Source organism: Zootoca vivipara, chromosome 13, assembly GCF_965207765.1.
Source record: "Zootoca vivipara chromosome 13, rZooViv2.hap1.1, whole genome shotgun sequence".
In the NCBI taxonomy this organism is placed as follows: domain Eukaryota; kingdom Metazoa; phylum Chordata; class Lepidosauria; order Squamata; family Lacertidae; genus Zootoca; species Zootoca vivipara.
The window spans coordinates 11,504,833-11,518,163 of NC_142596.1; the positions used below are offsets into that span (position 1 = coordinate 11,504,833).

General features: G+C 44.5%; 1 protein-coding gene across 1 annotated transcript in view; it reads right to left on the reverse strand.

Annotated features, from left to right (window-relative positions):
- Window positions 1-185: 185 nt before the first annotated feature.
- Window positions 186-13,331, reverse strand: part of SCG3 (secretogranin III) — a 46,729-nt gene continuing 33,583 nt past the window's right edge. The window contains exons 11-12 of the mRNA XM_088656788.1: window positions 6,939-7,019; window positions 186-3,265 (exon numbers count right to left, since the gene is read on the reverse strand). Of these exons, the coding sequence (XP_088512914.1) occupies window positions 3,147-3,265; window positions 6,939-7,019 (200 nt within the window). The 3' untranslated portion in view covers window positions 186-3,146. The remainder of the gene's footprint in view (window positions 3,266-6,938; window positions 7,020-13,331) is intronic.

Genomic DNA, 13,331 nt, shown 5'->3' on the forward strand with positions numbered 1-13,331 from the left:
GAGTGCTAGTTAATGCATGAAGGCGTTAAGATCAGAGAGGTCTATTCCTCAACTCAGACCACACCATCTCACCTCTTCCTCTTCTATTCTCTCACTCTCTTTGCACCATGTCATCAACCAGGAAGGACTTGCCTGAGCTTGCTCCAACCTCAGACTGCTTGCTTGAAACCACCTTTCTTTCTTTTGTACCCAGGAGTATTCTACTTGTGCTCTCCTTACGGTTGCATGGAACAACACATGAACCAGAACTTTTGATTTTGTAAGTAAAGTATTTTAACCTTACTTAACTGTGTGGTTTGTTCATTGCCAGAGGGATAGAGTGGCAATGTCAAGGACAGTAAGCAGACGAAATGGGATATGAAAACAACCTATATTCCCATGCTATACTGCTGCTTAACTCTGTGACTATTTTAAACTCTGTCGGGGAGTGTGCTAAGCCCCATGTTTTGAAGCCAGGAATCCAGCCAATTCTTTTGTTAATAACCCACGTGTGGGTCACACAGATCTAACCCTCCCTTTTCTGCATTCCTTTTTTCTTTCCAGATAAGTCCTCTTTGGAGCTCCACATGTGTGATATGCACAGTGTCTAGCACATAGAAACCACTACACAACTAAAGTAGTAGCCAGAATTCTACTCATAGCTGCAACAATCCCAGGAAGGCTTTAAAAGGTGTGGCAAGTTTCTCTTCTAAAATGGGGGAATATCTGCAGGTCCTAGTTCTGCGTATGATTTAGGGAGGCAGAGGTGGGGGAAAGGCAAGCTGTGTTTTTCCTACCGAGGAATGTTCAGACACTCCTAGATAAGTGAATGGTAACCCTAACCATGGACTGGGTGAATAAGTATTTTCTTTTGTCTGCCCTGATTCTCCAAACATTCAGCTTCGCTCAATGCCCCACAGGTTCTATTATTATAAAAGGAAAGAGGGAAAATGTCTCTATTCTGCTTTCTCCACACGATGTCTAATCTTATTTACTTCTAAGTTTGTTCTGGGTATAAGCTTTCGTGTGCATGCACACTTCTTCAGGTATCTGAAGATGTGTGCATGCACATGAAAGCTTATACTCAGAACAAACTTAGTGGGTCTCTAAGGTGCTACAGGACAATTTTTTAATTTATTTTGACTGTGTCAGACCAACACAGCTAATTACCTGAATCTTATTTACTTCAATCACGTCCTGCCTTATTCACATTTTTTCCCTGAACTTTAAAGCCCCAGATATTGTAACCTTTCCTCATAGCGGGGGGATGTTTATTTCTTTTCTCACTTATTTATTCTCTCTTTTAATACTAATCAACCCATTTCCCTTGCACAACTGGAAAGCCCACGTGTTGTTGTTGTTTTATTGCATTGTTGCTTCTCCTTCCAACTTTTTACAGTCATGATTATGGTAAATCAGTTGTTCCCCAAAGCTGTGTGCCACAACATACCACAGTAGAACCAACACAAGAAGTTAAATAGTGAAATCATCAAAGTCCCCCCTGGACTCCAAATTCCCATCTGCAAAAGAGGTTGCCTGCTGCAACTCTGCATGATATCCAACTCTGGTCTTAGCTCCCCCCCCTCCCCCAGCCAATCTCTGCTTCTGAAAGGGCAGATTATTCTGTCACAACAATTCAGGATATGTGATTGGATCATTCACCTATTCCCGAGGCAGTGGCAGCAGAATACCCTGTCCTCTGATGAAGCTGATCATTGTCTCTTTGCATGTGTCATTGGAGACAGGCATGCCTAGGGCAATTTGGAGGCACGTTCAAAATTCTTTTAAGCTTTTTTTTTTTTTTAAAGACATGTTTCCCACACACTGCATAACTGTATCTGCTTAGGTGTAAGAGGGATATAGACCTGATAAAAGTATGCTTCATCTCTTAGCCATTTGAGAAACACTGGGTTGTGTTCAACTTGACCAGAGTTTCCCAAACATAGGTCTCCAGCTGTTTTTGGACTACAACTCCCATGATTCCAAGCTAGCAGGAGCAGTGGTCAGGGATGATGGGAACTGTAGTCCAAAAACAGCTGGAGACCCAAGTTTGGGAAACCCTGAACTAGACCCACAGAACTTAAGAAATAAAAGTTAGCCGTGCTTATTAACTTCAGTAGGTCTCCTTTTGAGTAGGACTAACACTGGATACAGCCCATTGTGCTAAATGGCCATTCAATCTCTAACAAGCTTGAGGGTATAACAGCAATTTCCTTCGATGCAAGCCAAAAGTTCAAAACTTTGCATGGTCTGACTGGCAGAGATGATGAGCAACCTATATCGATATTGAAACCTCTCATCCTAAGTACACTTCTAATTCTAGGCTCCTCAAATGCTTTGTCTGTCAATTTCTTCTCCTCCTCCTTATAAATTAACAGCTATTTACATGTGCCATTAGGCTACTCACATCAAGAATTCCATTCTTTATGCATGCAGAGAAATAACACTTATTAAAGAACTATGAAGGTGTGTTAATGACAACATTGCTGGTGTACCTGACCATTGCAATGCCGTGACAAAACAGTTCCTTCTCCCTGTAAGATCTACTTTAAAGGCTTGATGCAGTGTGTCAAACATGTAGCAGCTATTCAATGGCACACAGACAGGGACGCAATACAGAATGCACCAAACAGCGAGGAAATGGCGACATACGAATTCCAATGGGACCATCTTTGACACGAAAAAATAGGATCGACAAATGGGAACCCGAATGTGAGATTTCTTAATATTTAGTTGCATCATTCTCATCCTAATAATGCCCTTTGCAAATGCACAGAGTGGCATCTCTACAAAGCCAATGAATGGTGGAACAAGTTGGCGGATGCTGGGCGTGAGGGGGAAGAGATCTGCCTTCCCTAGAGGATGTCAAAAATTAGGCTAACGGCAACATGATGCCAGCATTTTACCCTGTTGACTAGAAAGTGGGCAGCAAAAAACCCCTGACTTAAGTGGAATGGTTGATGTGTAGGGAAAAATGAAGATGCAGTCATAGTGGGTTGTGGACCAAGGTTTTTCACCTGGAATAAATTCAGTACAATGCAGAGAGAATACTTTCTAATAATCTTGGGGTGAGAGGCGAGGGCAGGGAGAAAGGAGGTTGTACTAGGTGTGGGTGAAGCTCGACTAGAATTCCCTACAGCTTCAAGAGACGTCCGCTTTCCTGCTCTTTACAGGCTGCCATAGATACGTTTGATCACGTCTGCCTCTTCTTTATCCAGGATGCCCTTGTCTACGTAGGCGTCGGCTTGCTGGTCGATGAAGTCCCGCAGTTTAGAAAGATCGTAATCTGGAACACAAGAAAGGATTCATGCAGGGATCCTCCTCTGAGTCAGGTTCTCCCAGTAAACATAACGTTTTCATTGCCAAGGGAGGGTTTTAAAAAGTTTTTGCGAAGGTTTCCTAGCGCCTTTAGAAGTCCCCAGTTCTTCTTTTAGCACAGCACAGTGTGGCAGCGAAGCCAAGCTTCAACTGTTGTCCGAAACTGAGATGGTGGTTAAGCCTCTCCTCCTTAACCACACCCTGTAGCCTAATTTTGCCCGATGGTCGAGTGATAGAGACTTTAATCAGGATCCCAGGTTCAGATGACACACTAAGTCAAACCCGGACTTAGCGATTGTGATGTATTGTGCTGAAAGGGCTGGGGAGGAGGAGAGGCAGTGCCGGATTTACGTATAAGCTAAACCAGCTAAAGCTTCGGGCCCTACTCTCTTGGGGCCCCCCAAAAATTTTTAAAGGAAAATAAAGCTAGATGTACATTTCCAAAATATAAGATAAAAAAAACAAAATACAGCTGTACCTCCGCTTACGTATCCCTCTGGATACGTAAACTTTGGGATGCGAATGTGGCAAACTCGGAAGCATTTTTCTGGGTTTTGCTGCATGCGCAGAAGCACTCTATGTGCCGCGTGCATGCGCAGAAGCGCTAAACCACACCGCGCGCATGCACAGAAGTGGTCCTCCGGTTGCAAATTCGTTGGGATGCAGCTGGACCTCCGGAACGGATCCTGTTCGCAACCGGAGGTACCACTGCAAAACCTATCATATAGCAACAGTGTTTTATGTTGCGTAGGCTCCTATGATGTAAGTCATGGGCCTCACCTGCTAGCCTGCTCCCTAAAATATCACTGGTTTGTCATTTCTATAGATAGGGTGCCTACATTCTGCATGTGCAGATGGCTTTAGATACCTATTAGGTCCATCAATTACCATATAGCATATATTCAACACAAAAAAACAGCGACAATTTGTTGTTGGCAAAGGACAGCTGGACGTATAAAGGACCCCATTACCTTCAGTAGCTTAGGGCCTCATCAAACCTAAATCCGGCCCTGAGGAGAGGAGGTGCAAACTCCTCTCCAGAGCCCACCTGCACAGTCTCTGTAAGCCACAGTCTGGCTTACCATGACGTGTGAATGAAGCGTGCGGGATGTAACCCTACATTAATTTCCAAGGACTCTCCTTCAATTTGTATATTCAGATCAGCGTACTGTGAAAATATCTGCAAACATAAAAGATAATGACCCAGCCATCACATTTCACAGCACTCACTTTCCTGGGCCGTTCAGAGAAAACGGATAATTGCTCAGTTCATTTGTCTGAATTGAATATGCAAAGAGGCCTCCCTGTCACTTACGGTAGTTCACATTCATTGCAGCATTCGGCCCAACATTCCAGGTGACAGGGGCAAATATATGTGGAATAAGGTCTTTGCAAATTTGCAGATTACGGCTAATTTGGTAAATACGTTTCACGGCACTCTAATAATTAACAGACAAAGCCTATCGCTTATCTCCGTTAAGTTCGGTGGGAAAGCATCATAATGGGCGCATTAACAAAAAAGCAGCAATATCTTCCCATCTGCTGTCTCAATTAACACTGATGCCTAAGGAACACTGTTGTACCATTTCCCCAGGCGCGATCGCAGAGCTTTTCAGATTAATAATTCAAATACCACTGCCAAGTTTGTACTTGCCGTGCCATCTCATATCGCTCTCCGCTTTCCCCGTTCATTGAGTCTCCTTTCAGATTTTCTTTCGTTCACTCTATACGAATCTACACTAGCATCCCATATGAATATAACACACTTCATTCTCAGAATTGTGTGCTCAAGTCTTTAATTTCATTTTGTTCCAGTTTCGTTTAATGGAACGATTAACGTTTGTGCACCGGATCTGCGGTCAAATGTTTGCGGGGCACGGAGGCCTAAGGCTGCAGGCAGATGCAAAACAGCAAAAACAACACAGATCTAAATGCTGGCAGTCCAGTACCTTGAAAGGAGAGTTATTTAGGGTGCAATGTTACAGCAGTGGCTGGTTCCTATTGGGTCTGGTAGGGCAGAAGGGCGGGGAGACCAAATGGTAGGTGGAGCTGGAGTCAATGACAGGCAGAGCTGCTCCCCTGATTGGTTGTAAGCCAGAACTCAGGCAGGTGGGACCTGCTGAGCTTAGTGGGAAAACACCGCAATTGCCCTGATAAACCAGCCTCCAGTCCAATCTTATATACAAGTTCACCTGGAGTAAGCCTTATTGAACTCAAGGGAGTCTAGCTTAGAGTAGGCATGTCTAGGATGGCACTATCAGTGTATGAGATCATTTTATTTATTTATTAAAAAAATTAAACCATCTATCTAAAAGGTAAAGGTAAAGGGACCCCTGACCATTAGGTCCAGTCGTGACCGACTCTGGGGTTGCGCGCTCATCTCGCATTATTGGCCGAGGGAGCCGGCGTATAGCTTCCAGGTCATGTGGCCAGCATGACAAAGCCACTTCTGGCAAACCAGAGCAGCACATGGAAACGCCGTTTACCTTCCCGCTGTAGCGGTTCCTATTTATCTACTTGCATTTTGACGTGCTTTCGAACTGCTAGGTTGGCAGGAGCTGGGACCAAGCAATGGGAGCTCACCCCGTCACAGGGATTCGAACCGCCGACCTTCTGATCAGCAAGCCCTAGGCTCAGTGGTTTAACCACAGCGCCACCTGGGTCCCATAAACCATCTATCTACTCTTTTATAAAAAGTTTGTTATCTTGATTTCATGGTGTGTGTTTTTTTAATTATATGTAGGTAAACCATCTATCTACCTACATATAATTAAAAAACACACACCATGAAATCAAGATAACAAACTTTTTATAAAAGAATGGAAATGGTTTATGGAATATTTACAAACAAACTGTAAACAGATAAGGACAATGGCAGGATTATTGTAATAACCTGCAGTTTTATAAGAGTATATATTTAAAGTAGATGAATAAATGAGCAAATTAAGTTAATTTGGATATGCTGAAAATATTAAAAAATAAATTTATGGAACCACAGAAAGAGGGGGAAGGAAGTCAAGTTTTGAAATGTTAAAATGATTGTAAAATTATTGAAATGTATGAAACTGAAAATCTATTTATGCCAGCAAATCAGCCCATAGAGTTGGTGGCGTAGCGCGACGTGTGTACAGGGGCAGTTGCCGTGGGCGCCAAATTGTATGGGGCGCAAAATTTAGGTGCCTAGTGCTGCCTCAATACAGCTGCCTGCACACTTTCGTCACTGGGCTCTGTTGAAAAACGGCTTCTCCATGCGAACGGGGAAGTAATCTCTCCAGACAATGGAACACTTCCTGTTCTTATTTCTGCAGCTGCAATCTCCTGGGTGATGCAGATGCTGTTAGGGAGCTGAATGTGCATGCATACTCTGCCCCTTTCCCTCCCTATCACCCCCTCCCTCTTTGCGTGGCCCTGGGCACTGGCAACCCATGCTATGCAAGTCCTATGGTGGGATTAAATCCTATGATCAACTTTGTCCATTTAGCCATAATAAAGCAAGTAAATAAATTATAAGTGAATGAAAGCACACCGCTGGGCTGTAAAGTCCATTATTCCAGGGCTCAACAAACAAACAACAAACAAACAAACAAACATAATTGAAGGAGGGGCTCCTCCCCATCACAAAATAGTTTCTCCCACCCTACCTTCTTTCTTTCCTTGCTTGTTGTGCTTCTTCAACCATTCTATGTTCTTTCTGATGGCTTCCAAATATGCCTCTGCTTTCCCTTCAAGAGCAAGAGAAAAGAGAAATCGAACCATATATGACCAAGTCCAAAAATTCAGGGTAGGTATAGGCAATTAGAGATGGGGGTGGGAATAATTTTGGTTCTTGTTTAAAGCGGAATCTACCAAACCCGCTTTCCAAAGCAATCTGAGATCCAAAAAACAACTATCCTATGAAATTCACACTTATATCAAATTCATAAAGTTTAGGATGCATTTCTCCAACCAAAAGAAATGTTCACAAAAAGGCCTATTTTAGGGGGAAGTTGTGCATAAAAATGAACTAATATTATTAACAACACATTTATTACCCACCCTTCACCATACGTTCCTACGGCAGGTTACTACAATCTAAAACACAATGTTAAAAATAATTTTTAAGGACTATAACTTAAAAAAAACATATTTTGTACAATAAAATGAAATAAAAAGGGTGGGTCCTGAAAAATAACATACAAAAATGCATCAGATTTGGAGAAATTGCTTCCAAAATTTGTACGTGAATCAGAACTGCATTCAAAAACATGTTTAATTATGAAAATGCTGGAGAATTTTCACGAGGATTTTAAAAGAAGCAAATTACTGTAGAAATGTGGAGTACTGAGTTTACAATGTGAATTATTAATTTAATTTATCCTCCCCCAAATCATGATCTCAAGCTTAAAGGTCTAAAGAGCCGTAATAGTAAAACAAAACAAAACAAAACAATACCCACTTGAAGATGAACTCATTCCAAGTTCTATACCCCTAAAATGAACTAATTCACATTCCTATTGCTCAGCAAGAATAGGAACTACTTTCAGGGATAGTTCAGAGATTATTGAACTAATTTGATGAATTTATTAAACCAAACCAGTGCGTTCCAAACACTGTTCTTAAGCTTGAAGCGTGGGCTGGGGAGCAACACTGAGATGGGTCTCAGTGCCACAGTCCACCCAGGGCCTCCTCATTTGCCCATCCTGCCCCTGGCTGTACCATGGCCTTTTGGCTGGACCAATGCCATCACTAAGAGCATAAGAACACAAGAAAAGCCCTACCGGGGCAGACCAAAGACCCGTCTACTCCAGCATTCTGCTCACATGGCCAACCGGATGTCTTATGAAAAGCCCCAAAGCAGGACTTCAATGCAACCATGTGCTTCAACTCGTGATCCCCAGCAACTGGCATTCAAAGGGATACTCCCTCTAGCAGTGGAGGCAGAGAGAACATAGCTCTTGTGAATGGGGTAACTGTGCCCCTGAAGGACCAGGTGCGCAGCCTGGGAGTCATTTTGGACTCACAGCTGTCCATGGAGGCGCAGGTCAATTCTGTGTCCAGGGCAGCTCTTTATCAGCTCCATCTGGTGCTCAGGCTGAGACCCTACCTGCCCGTGGACTGTCTTGCCAGAGTGGTGCATGCTCTAGTTATCTCTCGCTTGGACTACTGCAATGCGCTCTATGTGGGGCTACCTTTGAAGGTGACCCGGAAACTATAATTAATCCAGAATGTGGCAGCTAGACTGGTGACTGGGAGCGGCCGCCGAGTCCACATAATCTTGAAAGATCTACATTGGCTCCCAGTACGTTTCCAAGCACAATTCAAAGTGTTGGTGCTGACCTTTAAATCCCTAAATGGCCTTGGTCCAGTATACCTGAAGGAGCATCTCCACCCCCATTGTTCTACCCAGACACTGAGGTCCAGCGCCAAGGGCCTTCTGGTGGTTCCCTCTCTGCAAGAAGTGAGGTTACAGGGAACCAGGCAGAGGGCCTTCTCGGTGGTGGCACCCACCCTGTGGAACACCCTCCCATCAGATGTCAAGGAAATAAGCAACTATCTGACTTTTAGAAGACATCTGAAGGAAGCCCTGTTTAGGGAAGTTGTTAATGTTTGATGTTTTATTCTGTTTTAATATTCTGTTGGGAGCTGCTCAGAGTGGCTGGGGAAACCCAGCCCTAAGGACAGGGTATAAATAAACTATTCTCATTCTCATTCTTGTTCAGTTGCTGGGAATTGTAACTCTGTGAGAAGTAATCTTCAGTGCCTGAGGGAAAGAAGGTGGGTCAGATGCTTGGCAGCTGCCTGAAGTTGCCCAGTGGTGCCATGGGCCTGGCAGAGAGAGTGTTCCTGGAGCCCAGAGCCCATTGGCTCCAGTCCTTGGCCAGGCTCTGACCTCACAACCAGCTGTGGAATCCTGGGGAATGTTTTGTTTCCTAGGAGGCCAGGTGAGTTGCTTGAAAGTATCTCTGGCTAAGCTGAAAGCCCAGTCAGTTGGAGCAGTTAGCAGCCATTCAGATCACTTCTTCTGTTCTTGTCTTGAAAGCTGTTCAGATGGATTAACTGACTTTCTGGACATCTTCGGTTTTCTACCCCCCATGGAACAATGTGCCGCTGGTTGCGCAGAAGGTAAAGTCATGGGAAAGAGGGGAGACGTCCTGAAGATTCATGCCCCCACCACATGCCGTTTTTAAAGATGCTCCTTGGTTATTTGACCTTTCTAAATCCCATGCTGGGTGCTACGCGAGCCAACGATTTTCCCAGGGAGTTTTCTGATCAATTCTCCGAGTTTCCTTTTTTGCCACCATCCAAATTGCAGCAGAATTACCACCCCCACCCCAAATATTCAGGAGAATGCTCCCCCCCCACCAGTCTCACCACCCACAAATAGGATGGCTCCCGGTACATTTATGAGCACAAGTGTTGATGCTGACTGTTAAAGCCCTAAACGGCCTTGGCCAAGTATACCTGAAGGAGCATCTCCACCCCCATCGTTCAGCCCAGACACTGAGGTCCAGCTCCGAGGGCCTTCTGGCAGTTTCCTCACTGCAAGAAGTGAGGTTACAGGGAACCAGGCAGAGGGCCTTCTCGGTGGTGGCGCCCACCCTGTGGAATGCCCTCCCATCAGACGTCAAGAAAATGAACAACTATCTGACTTTTAAAAGACATCTGAAGGCAGCCCTGTATTGGGAGGTTTTTAATGTTTGATGTTATATTGTGTTGGGAGCCGCCCAGAGTGGCTGGTGCAGCCCAGTCAGATGGGCAGCATCTAATCCAAGGGCAGGCAAACTAAGGTCCGGGGGCCGGATCCAGCACAATCGCCTTCTCAATCCAGCCCGTGGACGGTCCGGGGATCAACGTGCTTTTACATGAGTAGAATGTGTGTTATCTCTGGGGCACAGGAATTTGTTCATTTCCCCCCCAAATATAGTCTGGCCCCCCACAATGTCTGAGGGACAGTGGACCGGCCCCCTGCTGAAAAGGTTTGCTGACCCCTGTTATAAACAAAAAAATAATTATGATTAGTAGTAGTAGCAGCAGCAGCAGTAACAACAACAACAACAACGGAGAGCCTTAACATAAGAAGGGCCCTGCAAGATCAGGCCAGGAGCCCATCTTTCCAACCAGATGCCTCTAGGAAGTCTGTGGGTGGGACTTTGGTGCAACAGTGCTCTCCCCACTGAGTGCAACAGCCCTATATGCTCCCCTCTCTCAGCTCTCCGCAAGTGCAGTGCACAGATGTGCATGGGAGCAGGAGCTGCTTAGAAAGTTAAGCCATAGCATGCAAAGTTGAAGAGGAGAGAAGGAAAGAGAGTCAGGAAGCAGATAACAGGGTGTTAGAAAAAGGGGAGAAACAATAGTGGGAGCCGTGACTTAAATTAGTGCTTAAAATTCTATAGCGCCGTGAGTCATTGTGTCTACAGTGCTACCAGGATAACCTAATGTGGTCTCTAGTGGAATATAATAGTTTAATGGATTCTGATCGCTTAACTTTGCTGGAGCTTCACAGATGTAATCTGGTCCCATTTGGTCTCTGTGGCTCATTCCCCCAAGAGCCGGTAATTTGAAGAACAGGTGAATTAAGCGCTAACAGTGGGATAATATTTTTGTTTTTGTTTCGAAGAGCATAGAAAACCAGGCTATGGTTAAGAATGCAACAGCCAAACTCCCTCTGATTTACGTATTATCATGCAAGTCCAGTGAATTAAATAGGGGTTGTGAATTAAATGGGAGTTGAACATATGTGGTGAATTAGCTTTAAATAAAGTATGTATTTACTGCTTCGATGTCACCCAGAACGATCTTTTGGTTTTTATGTCAATTTTCCACCGGCAGATGCCAAACCTGCTATTCCAGAAATAACGGCTAATTCCTGGGTTGCTGCTATTAAAATGCATAGCCAATTGGCAGCAGAATATATATATATAATTAGTCTCAACCCGTAGCAAATCATTTCAAATATGTATGGTATTCTGGTTAACTCTGTCAACTTTGCTTAATTAGGATGTAGACTATATCCATGAAATTTGCAATTATTTTTTTAAATAAATAAATAAATAAATATGGTTTCAACAAATTAACAATATTCTGACCCTGGCATTCAAGACAGTCACTCGAAAGGAAGAAAGAAAAGCAGCTATTCACAAATGCCTCTGTTATTTGGTGACTGAAGCTTTGAGGGCAGAGAGTTGCATAGGTCTTCTCAATGGCCACTATGCTCTCCCCAGAATGCTCTGGGTGGAGTGTGGTTCTGGGGCATTCTTGGGGGGGGGGAATGGCAGCTGTTATCTCCCCACTCAAATATCCCAGAGTAGACTTCTTCAGCACGAGACACTCCAGATATTGTTGACGGAAGCTACTTGCTGGGTGGGGTGGAGAAGTTATACAAACTTTGTGGCAGACGAGTTGCTGTTGGTTACTGGGAGCGGAAAGGGAAGGTGCAAGCTGGTGGGCAGGTCAGCACATGGCAAACTCGCCAGCAGGCATGCCAGTTTGCTCTTACGGGCACGTCTGCACCACGATGATCTCCATGCCACCTCTACCTCTCTGCAAGCAACAGCGAGTCACTCACTGCAAAATTTGCATAGCAGTTCTGCCCCAGAAGGGAAACTGCTTCTAACTGGTTGACAGAAGCGCCCATCGAGCACCAGACTCTTAACCTCCGGGTTGTGGGTTCGAGCCCTAAGTTGGGCCAAAGATTCCTGCATTGCAGGGGGTTGAACCAGATGACCCTCGCGGTCCCTTTCAACTCTACGATTCTATGACCATTGGGCTGTGCTAGCTGGGTCTGATGGGAGTTGGAGTCCGTCAACATTTGGAGGGCACCAGGTTGGGAACAGCTGTCCTAGAATGTCTCCTGGATAAAGTGAGGGAGAGAAATGTTGGCCGCCAGCCAGCAACCACCACGATGGATGCGGCTACTTTTTTGTGGCAAGAGTTATAAAACCGAGTAGAAAGGAAAACAACAACAACAACAACAACAACAACAACAACAACAACAACAACAACAACAACAAAGGTCTGCTGCAATTATAAGCTGATTATTATTTTTTGCACACACCCCTCCCAAAAGATTGGTGCCCCCCCCCACTCCTGACACCTGCAAATGGAGGAGCATTATTTTTGTATTAGGGCAGGGAATAAACTGTATCATCATCAAAATCACAGATCAAACACCACTGCCAAGTTTCTGCTTGGCCATTCACTACATACAAGTTTGCACAAGTGGTGATGTGGAGAAGGGATGTTGAAAGCCTCCACCTCGTCCATCATATGGACACTTTGTTCTGAGCCATTCAGCCCGGCAGCATTCTGCGCTGGAAATCGACTTGCAGACATTGGGTTTTTACTGCACCTCTCATGTTACAGACCAATCAATATGCCCGGCCCAGACTATTGAGCTCACTAAAGATTTTACGTTCTTAAAAAGGGATAGATGCAATTAGGTGAAAATCTTTAGCTATAGTGGTGCACTGAATGTATTGAATTTAGGTCACATGAGTAGCATTTGGAGCCTGAAAGAAAAAAATAAAGGATGCTAATTGCTCTGAATTTAGTATATCAACCCCAGTTATACTGTGTTGCTTAGACCGGAGGCTCAACATTGCTTTCCTGTTTCCTTCGGTTTAGGGCTAAAAGCATTAATCAATCATTTGATGTGATAATCTTATGGCTGATTTATTGTTCACGTTTGTGACCCACTCTCCAAGGAACTCAGCACAGTACTATATGCAAGGCCATTTACTCATTGCAACAGCCTCATGTCATTGCTTGGGCACTGACAGCTAGCCCAGGCAGACCTAAGAAATGGAAACCACAGGCAAGGGGTCGGAACCAGTCGATACTGCTGTTCTCCAGGCAAAGTCCCACCCTGACATGGAAGACTTTGAGCTCAGATTCCGAGGAGGATCAAAGTGCACAACTGGACCGCAAGCTTAATATGAGTCAACAGTGTGATGCAGCAGCCAAAAAAAGCTAATGCAATTATAGGATGCATCAACAGAAGTATCTTGTACAGATCAAGGGAAATAATAGTGCCACTCTATTCTTCCTTGGTCAGA